General features: G+C 39.9%; 1 protein-coding gene across 4 annotated transcripts in view; it reads right to left on the minus strand.

The window, feature by feature from the left end:
- arhgef28a (Rho guanine nucleotide exchange factor (GEF) 28a) overlaps window positions 1-19,238 on the minus strand; it is a 385,900-nt gene that overhangs the window by 40,989 nt on the left and 325,673 nt on the right. For all 4 annotated transcript variants that reach the window (XM_073048304.1, XM_073048303.1, XM_073048302.1 and 1 more), the window contains 2 exons: window positions 13,879-14,367; window positions 9,144-9,456 (listed from right to left, as the gene is read on the minus strand). In XM_073048304.1, the coding sequence (XP_072904405.1) occupies window positions 9,144-9,456; window positions 13,879-14,367 (802 nt within the window). The remainder of the gene's footprint in view (window positions 1-9,143; window positions 9,457-13,878; window positions 14,368-19,238) is intronic.

Genomic DNA, 19,238 nt, shown 5'->3' on the forward strand with positions numbered 1-19,238 from the left:
TCAGCACTCAATATAACAATATTACAGCACCAGCGATCACCAGTCAGGGCTCAGTATAACAGTATTACAGGACCAGCGATCACCAGTCAGGGCTCAATATAACAGTATTACAAGACCAGCGATCACCAGTCAGGGCTCAGTATAACAGTATTACAGGACCAGCGATCACCAGTCAGGGCTCAATATAACAGTATTACAAGACCAGCGATCACCAGTCAGCGCTCAATATAACAGTATTACAGGACCAGCGATCACCAGTCAGGGCTCAGTATAACAGTATTACAGGACCAGCGATCACCAGTCAGGGCTCAATATAACAATATTACAGGACCAGCGATCACCAGTCAGGGCTCAGTATAACAGTATTACAGCACCACCTATCACCAGTCAAGGCTCAATATAACAGTATTACAAGACCAGTGATCACCAGTCAGTGCTCAATATAACAATATTACAGGACCAGCGATCACCAGTCAGGGCTCAGTATAACAGTATTACAGCACCACCTATCACCAGTCAAGGCTCAATATAACAGTATTACAAGACCAGCGATCACCAGTCAGTGCTCAATATAACAATATTACAGGACCAGCGATCACCAGTCAGGCTCAGTATAACAGTATTACAGCACCACCAATCACCAGTCAAGGCTCAATATAACAGTATTACAGGACCAGCGATCACCAGTCAGGGCTCAGTATAACAGTATTACAAGACCAGCGATCACCAGTCAGCGCTCAATATAACAGTATTACAGGACCAGCGATCACCAGTCAGGGCTCAGTATAACAGTATTACAGGACCAGCGATCACCAGTCAGGGCTCAATATAACAATATTACAGGACCAGCGATCACCAGTCAGGGCTCAGTATAACAGTATTACAGCACCACCTATCACCAGTCAAGGCTCAATATAACAGTATTACAGGACCAGCGATCACCAGTCAGGGCTCAATATAACAGTATTACAAGACCAGCGATCACCAGTCAGGGCTCAGTATAACAGTATTACAGCACCACCTATCACCAGTCAAGGCTCAATATAACAGTATTACAAGACCAGCGATCACCAGTCAGCGCTCAATATAACAATATTACAGGACCAGCGATCACCAGTCAGGCTCAGTATAACAGTATTACAGCACCACCAATCACCAGTCAAGGCTCAATATAACAGTATTACAGGACCAGCGATCACCAGTCAGGGCTCAGTATAACAGTATTACAGCACCACCAATCACCAGTCAAGGCTCAATATAACAGTATTACAGCACCAGCGATCACCAGTCAGCGCTCAATATAACAGTATTACAGCACCAGCGATCACCAGTCAGCGCTCAATATAACAATATTACAGCACCAGCGATCACCAGTCAGCGCTCAATATAACAGTATTACAGCACCAGCGATCACCAGTCAGGGCTCAATCCCTGCCCATGCCTGTAAGAAGCTTGTACCTGCTCCCCATGACACCATGGTCATCCAGTTTCCTCCCACATTCCAAAGATATACGGTCGGTGTTAAGCTGTGGCCATGTTATGTTGGTGCTGGAAGCGTGGCAACCGATGCGGGCTGCCCAGTACCAACCTCACTGATTTGATTTGATGCAAATGATGCATTTCACCGTATGTTTCGATGTACGTGTGACAAATAAAGCCAATCTCTAAATCTCCACAGTCCAATGCACTTCACCAAACCATTTCCTTCAGAGCAGTTAGGAGTGGACAACAAACATCGAGCTTGTATTTGACACCAACGTCCCATGAACAATTAAAAAAAATATTTCCTACAGGTCACAAGGCAAGAGATATGTAATGGTTTAGAAAATAATCCGAGAGGAAGGATGGACTGTGGGGGGAGAAGGAATGTTGGGGGAATGCTAACGAAGTTCAGAAGGGTTCAACGAAGACGGCCTGATGTAAGATGTATATAGCAGAGTCTGACTTTATTTATGGTGGTGCTGAGAGGTCTGTTAGTGAAGAGGAGTCTACAGATGATGAAGATGATGATGATGATGATTAACATTTTAGCCTGATGAAGCCCTGTTCACTAAAGAATCGAAGTGAACAGGCGATATTTCTGAATTTAAGAATTAGGAGTAGCGTCTTTAGTGATGAAAGATCAAAGTAAAATTTATTATCAGAGTACATTCATGTCACCACACACAACCCTGAGACTTTTTTTTTCCTGCTGGCATGCTTAGCAAATCTGTAGAATAGTAGCTGTAAGCAGGATCAATGGGCAATAAACTGTGCAAATGCAGATGTAATTAAATAGCAATAAATAATAAGCGTGAAGTAACAAAATAAAGTGAGACCATCAGTTGTGGAAACACCAAAAGTACAGTGAGGGTAGTTATCCCCTTCTGTTCAAGAGCCTGATGGTTGATGGATAGTAACTGTTCTTGAAAATGTTGGTGCGAGTCCTGAGGCACTTGTACTTTCTTCAGCAGTGACAAAAAGAGCATGGCCTGGGTGGTGAGCATATTTGATGATGGACTAGTTTTCTATGGCAATGTTTCATGTAGATGCGCTCAATGGCTGGGAGGGCTTTACTGGGCCAAATCTACTGCCTTTTGTAGGATTTTCCACTCAAAGGCATCGGTGTTCCCATACCAGGCCATAATACAGACATTTTTGAAATACTTGGGAGAGTAAATCATTGAAAATTTTCCCCATTCCAGTTTAAAACATGATAAATATCTTTCTAAACTGTACCTTACAGGTTATTGCTCTATTAAAGTTTGGATTATTTGATGCACATTCTTTTTGCAGCTGAGGAATGCTGCTGCATTTGTTTTGTAACACACCAATGATCTTGCATTTATTTCTGTGAAAATGACCTCACAGCCACAGTTGTGCAGGACATGCAATCATAAAAGGAGCAGAAGGCAAGTATTTGCTTTACAGAAACACAATTGTAAAAATATTTTTATCCAGGTGTAATTTTTTTTAGAAGAACTAGATCTACTTAAAGCTTTGTTTTATAGTATCCTCCTGAAGACATAATAAAATGACATCCAATCAAAGTTACAGCTTTAAATATAACATACTGCTGACAATAGGCATTAACTGAACCATTATTTTTTGCTACAGGGAGTTTATTTCTTTTCATTCAACATCATTCCTTCAAATGCTGAAAGATCAAACACGCTTCTTCACACACCCACTAATTCTTGCACTCTCCACACCTTTGCCAGTTTTAGCTTTGTGGGAACTTGCCTCAGGCATTTTGCTCATTAGTTTCTGACTGACTGCCTCCAAGAAAATGGGCACTTTTGCTAGCTATTTATTTATTTTAAAATACAACCTTAATTAGAGTCTATTCATGGTACTTAATGAAATAGTGTTTAATCAAAAGGCATAGAAAATGTTTAACTCAAAGGATCAAAGTTGAAATACATGATTAACAAATTTGCATTTGATGCCATATTACTTAACTAATAATTCACGTGTAAATTCATGAAGATGCATTAAATGCCGGCTTTTAAACTTAACTACGGTAATATTACTGTTGCAGTTAGGGGGGCTCACACTGCATACAGAGATGCACCTGCGTCACACGTCAAATTCACTTCCCTGAAGCCAAACCGGCGATCAAAGAGCATGTGGCTAGATTTAAATATTATAATATATTTTCATTCATTGTGGTTTCTATTTTGAATTTTAGCAGAAACTTTGTGTCACGCACAGGTACTGCAAGTGTCATGAACAATGGGCTGCCAAGGAGCCAGTGATGGATTTTCTTGTGCCTCCTCATGCTACTTGAATTCCGTTGCAACTTGTCTGTTCACGCAATTGAGCTTTCCACGGAAACTATGTTGATGAAATGTAAAAACTCCTGAGGATAATCACCCTCATTAGGCTTCCACGGAATAATACTAGTTGGCAAAGGCCATTGAGTGGAAAGAAGTGAAGTAACAAAACTTCTCTTCAAAAATTATTTTAAAAGATCGTAACTTCTTCACTCATTGGCCCAGTAGTTTACATGATTTTGTAACAACTGATTATAAGCAATTTAGAAGTCTATTAATACCTGGCTTAAACAGCACTTTTTTAGTAAGTATAATTATCACAGTTGATGACAATTCTATTTAGTTTCTGACAATATCAATTACTCAAACGTTCTGTATGAACAAGGCCATTCTGTTAATTGGTGCCTATGCTCCATGCAAACTCACTCTAATCCCAAAACTGTTTCTTTAGCATTACAAGAATTGGAGTAGGCTGCTTAGCCAGTCAAGCCTCTTCATCCTTTCACTAAGACCATACCTTCAGATGCCTGACCTTTCCCAATATTCCATAATACCTTTGGTTAAGAAAATTTATTAATTAACAAATGTCATTTCTGAAAAAGGTTTAAAATTTGTATCGCACATTTTTCTGCAGAATTTTTATCTAGCTTCACTTAATTACATCAATGTTGCCTGTGTCTACAACCCTCTAAAGTAACAAGCTCTCTGGGTAAAGATGATCCTTCTGAATTCCCTTTTGGATATTCTACCTTTATAGTTCCAAGCTCTTTTCTCCAGTGGGAATGCCTTGTTGCAGTTTACCCAAACTCTTTCATGATAATATAGTCTCTACTGAGTCAAATGTCAATAATTTTCTTTCTTGTGTAAAGTGCCCCAGTATATTGAATCTTTCATGAAACGTATAGCCCCTCAGTTCTGGAGACATTATGATAAATCAACACTGCATTTTTCAGCATTTTTAATTTTTTTGGCAATAGAGTCACCAAAAATAGTCAATGTGCTTCAAACGTGGTTAAACCTGAGTCTACACAAATATAAATAACTTCCCTGTTTTTCAATTCTTTCCTCTAGTAGTGAACCCGGTACTTTGCACCTTTCCTATCTTTGATTTCTAACCTTTATTACATTGTGTATCTGTTCTCCTGATCCCACCACTCATCAATATAATTAATTTGTACAGTAATGAAATACTGTATGTAAAATAACAATTGCAGCTAATGACAATTATTATATGACTGATTTCGCCAGGAATGGCTGGTTTGGATGTCAAACGCCTTAAAAGCCAGAATTATTGATTGGTTTGCACAACAGAGTTGGGTTTGAAACAGGTGCTACAAGCATAGAAAATTTATGACACAGAGAAGACCACTTGGTCCATCAAGTCCATGCAAGTCAAAAAGTGATACCCAGCCCAAAAATGGAGCCCTGGAGGACACAGTTCTTTAAAATCACATCCTAATAATTTTAAAACAATGTATGAGGGTTTCTATCTTTACTCCAAGATTTAAAATATTTTCATCATCTCTGCTCTAATCATTGTCTTAAATATATGACCCCTGGTTCCAGTGCTGTAGTTAAGGGAAACAAAATGTTTTCTCTTTTCTTTATGACGACCCTTCATAATCTTATACTTCTTAATTGTTTTCGGCTCCTCAGTTCCAAACAAGACAACCCTACCCTATTCCATTATTTATGCTAACTAAAACTTTACAATCCTGGCAACGGTCTTTCACATCTCCTCAATGTTTTTTCAAGTGAAATCACATCTGTCCTGTAACAGATGACTAGCACTGTGGCTGTGGTGTAACTGGTGTGGTATATATTGTCATTAATAATGGACAGCATCGCATTGGCCTTTTTTAACCTCCATTTGACTTACCTTGAAGGATTGGTGGGTGCAAACTTCAAAGTCTCTCTGTTCTTCCACAACTCTCAATACTCCCCTATTTATTATCCACTTTCCAAAAGCATTACTTCATATTTCTTTGGACTGAGTTGCCTTTTCCAGATGTCTGCCTAAATAACAAGCCTATACATATCCCAATGTTCTGAAGCTTTCATCCTGATCGCCATTAATGATACCTATCTTACTGTCAAGGCCACTTTGTTAGGAAGTGCCTTGCACTATCGCCGTGTACAGACATACTTTATAATACACTATTTTTTGAGTCATGTGGATACAGATGTTACAATCGTGAGTCATACAAGTCACAATGAAACTTTAGAATGCACTTGCCACCTCTCCTGTTACCATCACACGATACCCAGCATCTGACCTGCTCTTGAAGCCACAGAAATCACAGGGCTTTTGAAATGATATTGAGAAGCTTCAGTCCATGCACTATGCCAACACAGAAGCCCCATGTCAGTAGCAGAAGAAGAGCACCATTTAACAAACTACTTGGCCACTCACACCACCAAGCACTTTTCATCCCACCTGCAGAAGAGTCTGATTCCACACTAGCTTCAGCAAGTACTTCAGAATCCACAAAATCACCCTCATCCCCAAATATCTGCCCAAAACCACTTATATGGCTGGTCCTCTTGGGTTTCAAGTCAATGCTGAGCCACGGAATGAGGATAGAAATACCACTGAATGTCGGGGATCAGAGGATAAAACTTCCTCTGTCTACGGAAGGAAGTATAGATGAAGAGAATTCTTCCAATACCTAGATTAGTGATTATATTCCAGGATCCATGGCAAACCATTATCTGTGCCACTTGTTATTCATGGAATCTTGCTACATGCAAACTGTCTGCTTCAGTTGTTTACAAAACCATAGGAACTGTATTTCAAAAAATAACTAACTGGTTGTGAAGTAATATCCAAAAGACATGAATTGACTTATTCTTTCCCAATTCAATCAATCGGATGACCAAATAATGCAGGATGAACCCATTTCCCAATTATTGATGACCTATATTGAACAGCTCAGGAAACACCATTCTGACAGATACAGTATAAACTTCTAATATGTAAAAATGCAATTTATGATAAAAATGTTCTTTAGTATAGGAGAGGCAATATCTTGCTAACATTCTGATGTCCAGTGCCTATGAAGAGCATTCAACCCTCCCCCCATACCATGGAAGTTTTCATGTTTTTTGTTTTACAACACTGAATCACAGTGGATTTAATTTGGGTGTTTTTGACACTGATCAACAGAGACTCGTGTCAAAGTGAAAACAGATCTCTACAAAGTGATCTAAATGAATTACAAATATAGAACACAAAATAATTGACTGCATATGTATTCACCCGCTTCAAGTCAGTATTTAGTAGATGCACCTTTGGCAGCAATCTCAGCCTTGAGTCTGTGTGGATAGGTCTCTATCAGCTTTGCACATCTGGACACTGCAATTTTTCCCCATACTTCTTTACAATACTCAAGCTCTGTCAGATTGCATGGGGATCGTGAGTGAACAGCCCTTTTCAAGCCTAGCCACAAATTCTCAATTGGATTGAGGTCTGGACTCTGACTTAGCCACTCCAGGACATTAATTTTGTTGTTTTAAGTCATTCCTGCGTAGCTTTGGCTTTATCCTTGGGATTGTCTTGCTGGAAAACAAATCTTCTCCGAAGTCACAGTTCTCTTGCAAACTGCAGCAGGTTTTCTTCCAGGGTTTCCCTCCCTGTACTTTGCTGTATTAATTTTAGCCGCCACCTTCTCAAGCCTTCCAGGGCCTGTTGCAGTGAAGTATCCCCAAAGCATGATGCAGCCACCACCATGCTTCACGATAGGGGTGGTGTGTTTTTGATGATGTGCAGTGTTGGCTTACGCCAAGCATAGCATTTAGTCTGATGGCCAAAAAGCTCAATTTTGATTTCATCAGACCATAGAACCTTCTTCAAGCTGATTTCAGAGTCTCCCACATGCATCCTGGCAAACTCTAGCTCAGATTTCATTTGGTTTCTTTTCGACAGTGGCTTTCTCTTTGCCACTCTCCCATAAAGCTGTGACTGGTGAAGCACCCGGGCAACAGTTGTTTTATGTGCAGTCTCTCTCATCTCAGCCACTGAAGCTTGTAATTCCTCCAGAGTTGTCATTGGTCTCTTGGTGGCCTCCCTCACTAGTTCCCTTCTTGCATGGTTACTTAGTTTTTGAGGACAGTTTGCTCCAGGAAGATTTACAGTTGTGCCATATTCTTTCCATTTCTTGATGATTGACTTAACAGTACTCCAAGGGATATTCAGTGACTTGGAAATTTTGTTGCATCCATCTCCTGACTTGTGCTTTTCAATAACCTTTCACAGAGTTGCTTGGAGTGCTCTTTTGTCTTCATGGTGTATATTTTGCCAGGATACTGACTTACCAGCACTTGGACCTGCCAGATACAGGTGTATTTTTACTACAATCATTTGAAACACCTTGACTGCACACGGTGATCTCCAAAAACAGATCTCTATTTAACTAATTATGTAACTTACCGATTGGCTGCACCAGTGATGATTTGGTCTGTCATATTAAAGGGGTGAATACTTATGCAATCAATTATTTTGTGTTTTATATTTGTAATTTATAATTTAGATAACTTTGTAGAGATCTGTTTTCACTTTGACACAAAAGAGTCTTTTTCTATTGACCAGTGTCAAAAAAGCCAAATTAAATGCACTGTGATTCAATGCCTTAAGAACATAAGAAATAGAAACAGGAGTAGGCCATCTGGCCTACCAAGCCTGCGCTGCCATTCAGTAAGATCATGGCTGATCTGGCTGTGGACTCACTGCCACCTACCTGACTTTTCTCCATAATTCCCAATTCCCCTTCTATGCAAAAAATCTATCCAACCTTTTAGTGGAAACAACTTTCCTGTCTCTATTTTATCTAACACTTTCATAATTTTATGAAAAACATAAAATGTTTAACTGTAAAAGCAATTAAACATGAAAACTTCCAATGGAGTGAATACTTTTTAATACTATAGTTCACTCTATGGCAAGCACATTTAAATTTTTCTTTTCCTTGCACTTTTCTACATCAGGATCTTCTTTTGTTAGAAAGCACATATGGTACAAATCATGAATCATTCTGCAATGTATAACAACAGCAAACAAAGGATAACTTATCACATTTGCAGATTGTCTCATAAGGCCAATCAACAGACATGATAAATTGCAGTGGAGGCAAATCAATAGCCAATTTTATATTCAGTACATTTTTAATGAACAAATAATCAGTTGTATTGGTGTTTAGTTAAAGCACAATTTCAACTACATTGGCCATGGAGGATGATGAGGTAAAATACAGGCTAGAGAGAAGTAACCACCCTACATATGCAGGCAAAATATGTGTTTCCTTCTATCTAAACATGTTTTCCTAAGTGCTTTACTCAATGTAATGAGTCAGAATAGAAAGGTAGTGTACAATACAATAATTAAAAGATTACCTTTGTTTTTTTCCTTATTTCCTTTGGAAAAACTTGCTAGTTTAGTTGGGATCTGTTGCTGGACACTTGTAAGCTTCAGGAGCTGATTGGTTGCACTCAGAAGCTGAACTGGAACTTCATGCTTCAAGTTGTCATTAATCCTTATAATGGAGCCCAGGGAGCTCTCCACCTTGTGAGACTCGGAAAATGTCTGAACACTGTTTGGTCTCTGGTGGTTGTTCAGAGAATACTGGAGTGCGGCCTCATTTACAAAAATGGATGCTGTGTCTGGTGGTGAGCGACCCAGGCTTCCTGTTCGAGAGTGAGAGGAGGCCTGTAGGACATATAACATGAGAGAAGTAATCATCGATGCTACTTATTGTAGTAGTAAAAACTTTTTACATGGTACATTCATCTGCTGTGCTACCACGATCCGTTCTGATCTCAAATGTGTGTTAAGGAGAGAATGTAAAGGGCGAGAATTCTCCTGAAAAGAGGAAGGACAAAAAAAGAGCAAACTTGGATTTTTTTTTATTTAACCAATTCCCAAATAATACTGACAAGTTACTATAAGCACAAGACATTTTGCTGATGCTGGAAATTCTAAGCAACACACACAAAATGCTGCCTGATCCGCTGAATTCCTCCAGCATTTTGTGTGTGTTGCTCTAGCAAGTTACTGTAATCCTGATTGGCCAGTTGTGTTATGTGTAATTGAAGCAGGTTACATTAAAAACACAGCTCTGGTGAATTTCATATAAGTACTTGGATATCTACCGTATATAATTTTTTGCTGTATTTAACTGCATTCATTACAAGGATGAGCTAAGGAAATACATTATTAATCATTTAAACAGAGAAATGGAAAAGAGCTTAAAATACTTCCTGTTAGTATATAATAAGTGCATTGGGTGACAGACCATTTTGATGACTGACAATGAATTTCAAATAAGGAAATTAAATGATGGTTTGCAAATTATGATCATTACAAATTTGTAGTCACACTTTCCATTAGTTCATAATCTTTTGTGCTTGTCATTGTCTCAATGCTGTTGTGAGATGCAACAATTAAATATATTGCAAATTATCTAATTGGTAGAAACACAGAGCAGTTCTAATTAAATCTTTAAACTGTACATTATGCCAGTTATTTATAGGGTTATCCAATCATAATAGAATAGTCATCATTCACTTGAACAAAAACTTATTTTGAACAGTATAGAGTATAATGAAGGCGTCAGATAAAAGAGGCAGTGTACCTTATTCTCCTGGTAATTGCTCTCAGAGGTGTCAAAGAGATTGCTGCTGCTATTTTTTTGTTCTTTGTTCATGTGTTTGACACCCCACCACTGCTATATTACCACAATTTTGGATGCCATCCCTTAATGTTGCTATGTGCCAATGTAACTGAACCCAAATCTCCAGGTAGGATTGGCGCTTATGTCATCCCAACCACAGGTTGACTCTGTGCAACCATTTCCCCTCTCCCCTTCCCTCTATTCAAATCCAAACTCTGGCTGATGGCCTTGGCTATCTCCACAGTGGTGGAGCTGACAAATGAACGACCTTTCTGGAGAAAGGTCAAACCCTTCACACTTTGGACATCATCTACTATAGAAATGTATTTTCTGGAGTGCGTGAAGCAGGTGGCTTCAAGGACTGGAGGCGGGTCTCCTGCAAAATTGGAGCTAGCACACTGCATTTTCAATGCACAATTTTGTGTTATGAAACATCAAAAATTTCAAATTATAATTCATATTAGTAAGAAAAAGTTAATGGCTCTTATTTTTAAATCAGAAATATTGGATACTGCTGAAAAGAAACAATAGATTAACTCTCCCAACGAAGGGTTTCAGCCCGAAACATCGTTGCTACCTCCTCCCATAGATGCTGTCTGGCCTGCTGAGTTCTGCCAGCATTTTGTGTTTTTTATTTAATAGATTAACGTTCCAATTTTTCATCAGAGTGTGTAACAAAAATTCTTAAGCAGAATTGTTCTTGATAAACTGCACCAATCTGGTGCAGTTCTTTGTAATTTCATTGTAATGAGCGTCAGGCTTAGAAATGTCAATAAAATGAATGGGCAACGGAAGTCTCAAAACAACTGGGCACCTGCCACTGGAATTTGCCACAAGTAACATGGACCCAACGTCCAAAGTGTAGATAAGTGAAGAATTCTTTATTGCATAAAACAACACCTACAAGCAGAAATGAACAAATACTTTATCTCTTGATCATAGTATCCTAAAGCAGAATTATAGCCAACATTATTAACAATGATGAGGTGAGAGACAAGGGAGTTAATTTCTGTCCATCATCACTGTGCTCTTCCAATTAACTTTTATGGTGTGAGCAGTTGGGGTGGGGGGAAGATGGTAGCTGTGGTGCAGGTGATATCCAGACTGAGAGAATATGGTCCATCAAATGGTATTCTAATTGTACCAGTGTGGCAGCTGCTGGTAGTTGGGGGAGAACCAGGTAACGGGAGGGGTGACAGCTGACAGATGATAAAGAGGCATGGTGGCAGGAGTTATTGGGTAGCTTGCTGAGCCTAAAGGGAAAATCAGTTGCTTCCTCTGCCTCACAGGTAGTCCTCTAGGAGCACTTACAAGCGACCATCTTTCCTGCCTTTTCATGCTAAGTTTTAATATGGCCAACATGTTCTACAGGCAGCATTTCAAAGGAAAGAAGTGGATTTGAAGATAGCTTCTGCCATTTTCCTCTGACATAATACACCCACCCATATTTAAAATTCATTCCAGGATGCATAGCTGCATTTTTCAGTTACTTGATTTAAGAAGGAACCTATATGACTAAACTGTAGTGAGTTGATATTTGGAGCTTACTGAGGTGGTGGAGTCAGATATAATCACTATGATTAGAAGACATTTAGACAGACAATTATACAGGCAAAGCATAGAGAATATAGACCTTGTGTAGACAAATGGGACTAGTGTAGATAGATAGGTAAAATAGTTGGCTTAGATGTGGTGGGCAAGGGCGCATTTCTGTGCTGCATAACCATAATTCTATGATATCTAAATGTAAAGTTCATAAAGCAGAACCTATAATTTCAGTTTATCTGGTTTTGTTTTGTTATTGATTAAGGTGTAATATCTCTTCTTCCCTATTTGGAGCATTCTAATTAAGTTTCAGTCTCTGCCACAATGGCTCTTGTACATGAAATAAGGACAACACAGTGACACACTATGTGTGGGGCTGATGGACAATGGATTGACCGTCTCTTCAGTATTCTGTCACTGAGCTCATCAGTGATTGAGTAGTGGAGATGGAGATCAGCAATTGATCGAACACATAGGGAAGTCAGACGTAGCCAGAAGTGGCTGATGGCTGGTGGTTTCATGAACTGTCTAGTATCAGTCACTTTGATTCAGCCCACCACAAACTCTAATCTCTAGTCATCAACACTTTGTCTCCCCCTTGCAAATATCTGAGACTGAATCAATTGCTTGTGTTCTTGGTTTCAAACTTCAACCTCAGACATCTCAGATATGTTCCAGAATTGCCCACCTTTACCAACCTAATACCACCCCTTCCCCACAACCCTAGCTCACCTGGAAGCAAAAGGCACACCCTCAGACATGCCTGTGCCTCCAGACGTGACCATTCTAATGCACTTCAGTCAACATCTAAAGGTTTGGTGGCGGTGTCCTAATTGCCTTTTCCATAGCCTGCTGGTCTATAATAGATGCTGCTCAAGCAACATCTCAACTCAGAATTCTCACCTTGTTAATGAATCCATTTTTAATCTTACCCCTCCCTATATCTCCTACACAGTCTTACAAGTTTATAAGTTATCAATGCTCTCCAAATCTGACTTCCTGCATATCCCTTAATTTAGTCACTTTATGGCTGTGCTTTCAGCTGTTGTAGTTCAAGGAACCTTCTCTGTAAGTCTCTCTGCTTCTGCGCCTCTCTTCAAAAAGACGCTCCATAAAACCTATATCATTGACCTAGGAGGTTATCATTCTTTCTGAGAGTGGTGCCTATATTGGTGATAACCTCGTAAAAAAACTCCCTTGGATGCCATGGTAATTTTGAGCAGAGATTATTAATGATAAATGAATTAGTAACAATAATTATGGACTTTTTAAGGAAAAAGAATGAATCCTGTTGCTTCTTTATAAGTATTCATTGTTTTACTATTAATAAAATTATAACAGAGGCAGATTGAAATAAAGCATTTTAGAAAACATATTCAAAAATTATTGAAATCAATCTTTAAAAAAGACAACAGAAAAATAGCATCACTTCTATATTTTTACCACAAAGGATATCATTCGACATTGCTTGTTCTCGTATTATTTAGCTAGCACCAGGCAGCCATGAGATGTTCACTGTGAAAATAACTTACAGCTCTTGGGTTGAAAGAAGTCATTTGTTACTCCATTTGGCAGCAAAAATAATCAATATCTTTCTTTTTATTATGGGTGGGATTTAAACAATCGAGGGCCAACACTACATGCCACTTGCCAACAAAAAGTTTTGCATGTGCCATCTAGGGCGTGTGTACCATAGGTTTGCCACCCGTGATTCTATACCACATAAATAGTTATTAAGAACAGAATGTGGTATCACTGCATAGGATTTGTGTTTGTTTTGATTCATTATTTATCTGCAGGCAGGAAGAGGTACTGACAATGCTTTTAAAGTGCAAGTAGAGGCTACCAATAGGAAGCAATTTCTCTGAAACCAGTTGTATGATTTTATTTTATCAATGTGAAATCCTCTATACCTGAGGGGTTTCCAGTGGTAACATCATCACTGGGAGACTTCGCTGCCGTATGTGCTTCCAGGTATTTAGGTGCCTCTGCTGCAATTCCATCTTTTCTTTTTCTTTATCCAGCATTCTCATGCCTTCCCTCAATCTCTCCAGATTTTGCTGGTACTCCTTCAACTGGCTGTCCAGCTCTTCCTGTTCTTTCCCCAGCTGCTGCGCCTGCTCTTCGCATTCACGCTCGCGCTCCTGCAGTCTGCTCTCTCGCGCCGCCTGCTCCCGCTGCCTACGGTCACACTCCTGCTCCCAGCGCTGCTGCTCGACATGCAGCTGGTTTCGAAGCTTATGCACGTTTGCCAGTTCCTCCCTTTGCTTCTCCATGTTGCGCTGTTTCTCCTGCTCGAGAAGCATATTTCCTCGGGGGCCATGGGTGTGAGCGAATCGCTCGCGCTCCTGCAAGACCAGGCGTTGCACTTCAATGTAACTGTCCTGAACGGTCACGGCAGCCTGAAAGAAAAGCCCAAGAGTGAGCAGAGCATGTGTAATCATAGTACAGATCGACATTATCCGGCACTGAACGCCTGAACAGTATGGCTCTCTTCTCTAACATTCATTTCTGTGCACTTTGATGCAGATATTTACCCACAAGTTCAAAAGCACAGAAATTTAATTTAAATTAATTGTTCACTTTGTGCAACACCAGCCAGCAATTATGAAATAATTTTTCAAAAGCCTTTTTTGTACCTTTAATGTAGCAAAAACATTCCACAGTGCCATACAGCCTGGAACCGACTCTTTGGATTGAACTCATCCTTACTAAGTTACCCATCTAAACTAGTCCCATTTCTCCTTGTTAGATCCATAGCCGTCTATATCCACCCTGTCCAAATGTAGTTATTGTACCTGCCTTAACCTCTTCTTCTGAAAAGTTGAGTGCATTCACCCTACCTATGTCCCTCATGATTTTATACATCTTGGTAAGAACACCTCTCAGTCTCCTATGGTCTAAAGCAGTGGTTCCCCAAAATGGAGCAGAAGGAATTTCTAATATATAAACGATAGCCAAGGTATCACTTATATAGATAAAAGGGGAAGTGGGGGTACTCAGTAACAAGGGGGTCAGCTGAAGGATAATAAGCTTAATTTAAGAAATGGATCACTTATTTGCTTCTCAGTGACCCATTGTTGATTACAATGATCACTTAATCACCTCATCTCTTGCTAACCCACCGTTCTCTTAAACATTGCTCACTGTGTGTTATAGTTGTTGAAAAACAATGTGACACTTCTGCATTTGGTATATCATGAGAAATCTGGACTGAAGAAATTGTGTTAGCTAATACGATTCCCATACTCTATAGGTATGCAGTTCCTGTGAATTAGGGCATGCCGTTCAATGGGGTAAAGTTAAGAATCTGCCCTTTTGAATGGTCTTGACCACATTTTTCTAGCCCACAGCCCATTCGAGGCATCACTGCCCCAGCTTATGTACCTTCAGGCAGAGAGTCAGGTTTTGCTTGAGCTATGATGATGTCATATCTCTCCCCTTTATCGGTTGAAGCACTTGAGTTTGGACTTAAACGATTGGCAATTCACAATGGTCATTAATCCATCACAAAAATGGCAGAAGCAGACCAAACGAAGAAGAAATGTAGACAGTGTGGAGTGGAGTATCTAAAATATGGATTTATATCAGCAAACAACAGTAGCCAATCCGTCTGTTGTGAGAAACAGTTTATCAAGTGAGGCAATGAAACCCTCCAGACTCCTTGAACAGTTGAAGAGAATACACTCTTTTTTTTCTTCGAATTGGGTTCTTTTGGGTTTCTTGCTTTGTGGCTACCTGTGAGCAAACAAATCTCAAGGTTGTACAGTTAATATATTATTTTGTATAAATGTACATGAACTTGATAATGCAAACAAGAACTTGGCTTATTTTCAGTCACAGTGAAAAATTTCAGAAATGGAAAACACTTTAAACACGTTCATCAGCACTTCATTACAAGACAATGACAGCTTACATGTTTCATACATTCCATTGCTCATTGCTAAATCCAGAAAGCCCCGTACAATTGGCTAACAACTGATTCTGCCACTAAAGGAGGTTCTGAGTATGGCTTTGCATAAAATCACTTGACCAAATAATACAAGTGATTCTGCTCAGCAACAACTCTGTTCAAATACGAACCGATGAAATGTCTGAGAAAGTGAAAGACAAATTGTGCAACATACTCAGAACAGAATTTGCTCTGCATTTGGATAAGGCAACAAATCTTTGCTCCTTGGTTTTGCTCACTTCATAAAAATGAAAACATGAGTCAAGAGTCAATATTTGCAAGTGGACTAGAAACAGATACAAAAGGGGAGTCAATATTTTGGGTTGCTGAGCAATTTTTCAAAGAGAAAGACATTCTGACTACCATCTTTCTTGCTTGTGCACCAGATGGGGCACCATCAATGACAGGATACCAGGGTGGGGTTACTCATTTCTTGAAAAAACTGTACCTAACATACAGTATTTACCATTCAGTGTGCAATGCACAGACAGCACCTTGTCACAAAAAATCTAAATGATCAGGTGCATATATCATTAAATACTATTTTCACAGCAGTAGACAGCTAGGACACCATATCCATGGTCAACCACAACCAAACATGCTCTCAATTCTCGACTATTTCGAGAGCTTTGTATTGAGAATGATGAATAGTCTGAATGCCTGCTATTGCACACAGAAGTCAGATGCCTCTCAAAAGGAAACTACCCGAGATGCTTTTACGTGCTTTTTGAAACTATGACAAAATTCTTTGAAGACTCCAATGTTTCATTCAGTAATCAACTCCAGAATATTTGGCATGACAATAGACAAGAGGTGCAGAAGTAGACCATTCAGCCCTTCGAGCCTGCACCACCATTCTGAGATCATGGCTGATCATCTACTATCAATACCCGGTTCCTGCCTTGTCCCCATATCCCTTGACTCCCCTATCCATAAGATACCTATCTAGCTCCTTCTTGAAAGCATCTAGAGAATTGGCCTCCATTGCCTTCCGAGGCAGTGCATTCCAGACCCCCACAAATCTCTGGGAGAATAAGTTTTTCCTTAACTCTGTCCTAAATGACCTACCCTTTATTCTCAAACCATGCCCTCTGGTACTGGACTCTCCCAGCATCTGGAACATATTTCTTGCCTCTATCTTGTCCAATCCCTTAATAATCTTATATGTTGCAATCAGATCCCCTCTCAATCTCCTTAATTCCAGCGTGTACAAGCCCAGTCTCTCTAACCTCTCTGCGTAAGACAGTCCGGACATCCCAGGAATTAACCTCGTGAATCTACGCTGCACTTCCTCTACAGCCAGGATGTCCTTCCTTAACCCTGGAGACCAAAACTGTACACAATACTCCAGGTGTGGTCTCACCAGGGCCCTGTACAAATGCAAAAGGATTTCCTCGCTCTTGTACTCAATTCGCTTTGTAATAAAGACCATCATTCCATTAGCCTTCTTCACTGCCTGCTGCACTTGCTCATTCACCTTCAGTGACTGATGAACAAGGACTCCTAGATCTCTTTGTATTTCTACACCGTTCAGATAATAATCTGCCTTCCTGTTCTTACTCCCAAAGTGGATAACCTCACACTTATTCACATTAAATGCCATCTGCCAAGTATCTGCCCACTCACCCAGCCTAACCAAGTCACCCTGAATTCTCCTAACATCCTCATCACATGTCACACTGCCACCCAGCTTAGTATCATCAGCAAATTTGCTGATGTTATTTTCTATGCCTTCATCTAAATCAATGATGTAAATCGTAAACAGCTGTGGTCTCAATACCGAGCCCTGTGGCACCCCACTAGTCACCACCTGCCATTCCGAGAAACACCCATTCACCGTTACCCTTTGCTTTCTATCTGCCAACCAATGACATTGTTTATTTGTCACAATTCTTCGCAAAGCTTAATAAAATCAATCTTCATTTGCAAGGAAACGGTGAACCATATCAAAGCTTAATGAGTCGTCTCCACATTTCTGTTCAAGGTAAACTTATTTAGGTGCAACATTGGCTATCCTGACTTTTTCCAATTTCTGAACCTCTCTGTGCTATTAGAGAAAGAAAGAACACCAGATGATGATCTTCAAATGTACTGTGCCCACCTAGATGAGCTACATAAAGACATGTCAGAGAGATTTCAGGATCTTCTCTCAAAGTAAATTCCAGACTGGGTAATAAAGTTCAACATTTAAAGTAAATTTATTATCAAAGTACATACATGTCACCATATGCAACCATGAGATTAATTTTCTCACGGGAATACTCAATAATTCCTATATAACAGAATACATGATATAACCATAATAGAATCAATGAAAGACCACACCAACTTGGGTGCTCAACCAATGTGCAAAGATAACAAATTGAGCAAATACAAAAAGAAAGAAAGAATAAATAAGTGATAAATATCAAAAACATGAGATGATGAGTCCTTGAAGGCGAATCCATAGGTTGTGGGAACATTTCAATAATGGGGTGAGTGAAGCTGAGAGAACGCATCCCCTTCAGTTCAAGAGCCTGATGGTTGAGGGGTAATAACTGTTCCTGAACCTGGTGGTGTGGGACCTGATGGTTGAGGGGTAATAACTGTTCCTGAACCTGGTGGTGTGGGACCTGATGGTTGAGGGGTAATAACTGTTCCTGAACCTGGTGGTGTGGGACCTGATGGTTGAGGGGTAATAACTGTTCCTGAACCTGGTGGTGTGAGTGCTGAGGTTCCTCTACCTTCTTCCTGATGTAGCAGCGAGAAGAGATCGTGGTCTGAATGGTGGAACTCCCTGATTATGGATGATCCTTTCCTGTGACAGCACTTTTTGTAGATGTGCTCATTGGTGGGGAGGGCCAACTCCACTACCTTTCATAGGATTTTCCGTTCAAGTGTATTGGAGTTTCCATACCAGTCAGTCAATATACTCTCTACCACACATCTTTAGGTGTTTGTCGAAGTTTCAGATATCATGCCGAATCTTCGCAAACTCCTATGGAAGTAGAGGTGCTGCCGTGTTTTCTTTGTAATTGCACTTACGTGCTGAGTCTAGTATCGGTCCTCTGAAATGATAACACCAAGGAATGTAAAGTTGCTAACCCTCTTCTGAATACTGGCTCAGGGACCTCTGGTTTCTTCCTCCTGAAGTCAATAATCATCTACTTGGTCTCACAGACACTGAGTAAGAGATTGTTGTTGTGACATCACTCAGCTAGATTTTCAACCTCCCCCCTAAATGCTAATTCATCATCATCTTCGGTTTGGCTTAAGACAGTGGTGTCATCAGCAGGCTTAAAACTGGCATTGGAGCTGTGCTTAGCCACACAGTCATAAGTG

Source organism: Hemitrygon akajei, chromosome 6 (genome assembly GCF_048418815.1).
Source record: "Hemitrygon akajei chromosome 6, sHemAka1.3, whole genome shotgun sequence".
Lineage (NCBI taxonomy): Eukaryota > Metazoa > Chordata > Chondrichthyes > Myliobatiformes > Dasyatidae > Hemitrygon > Hemitrygon akajei.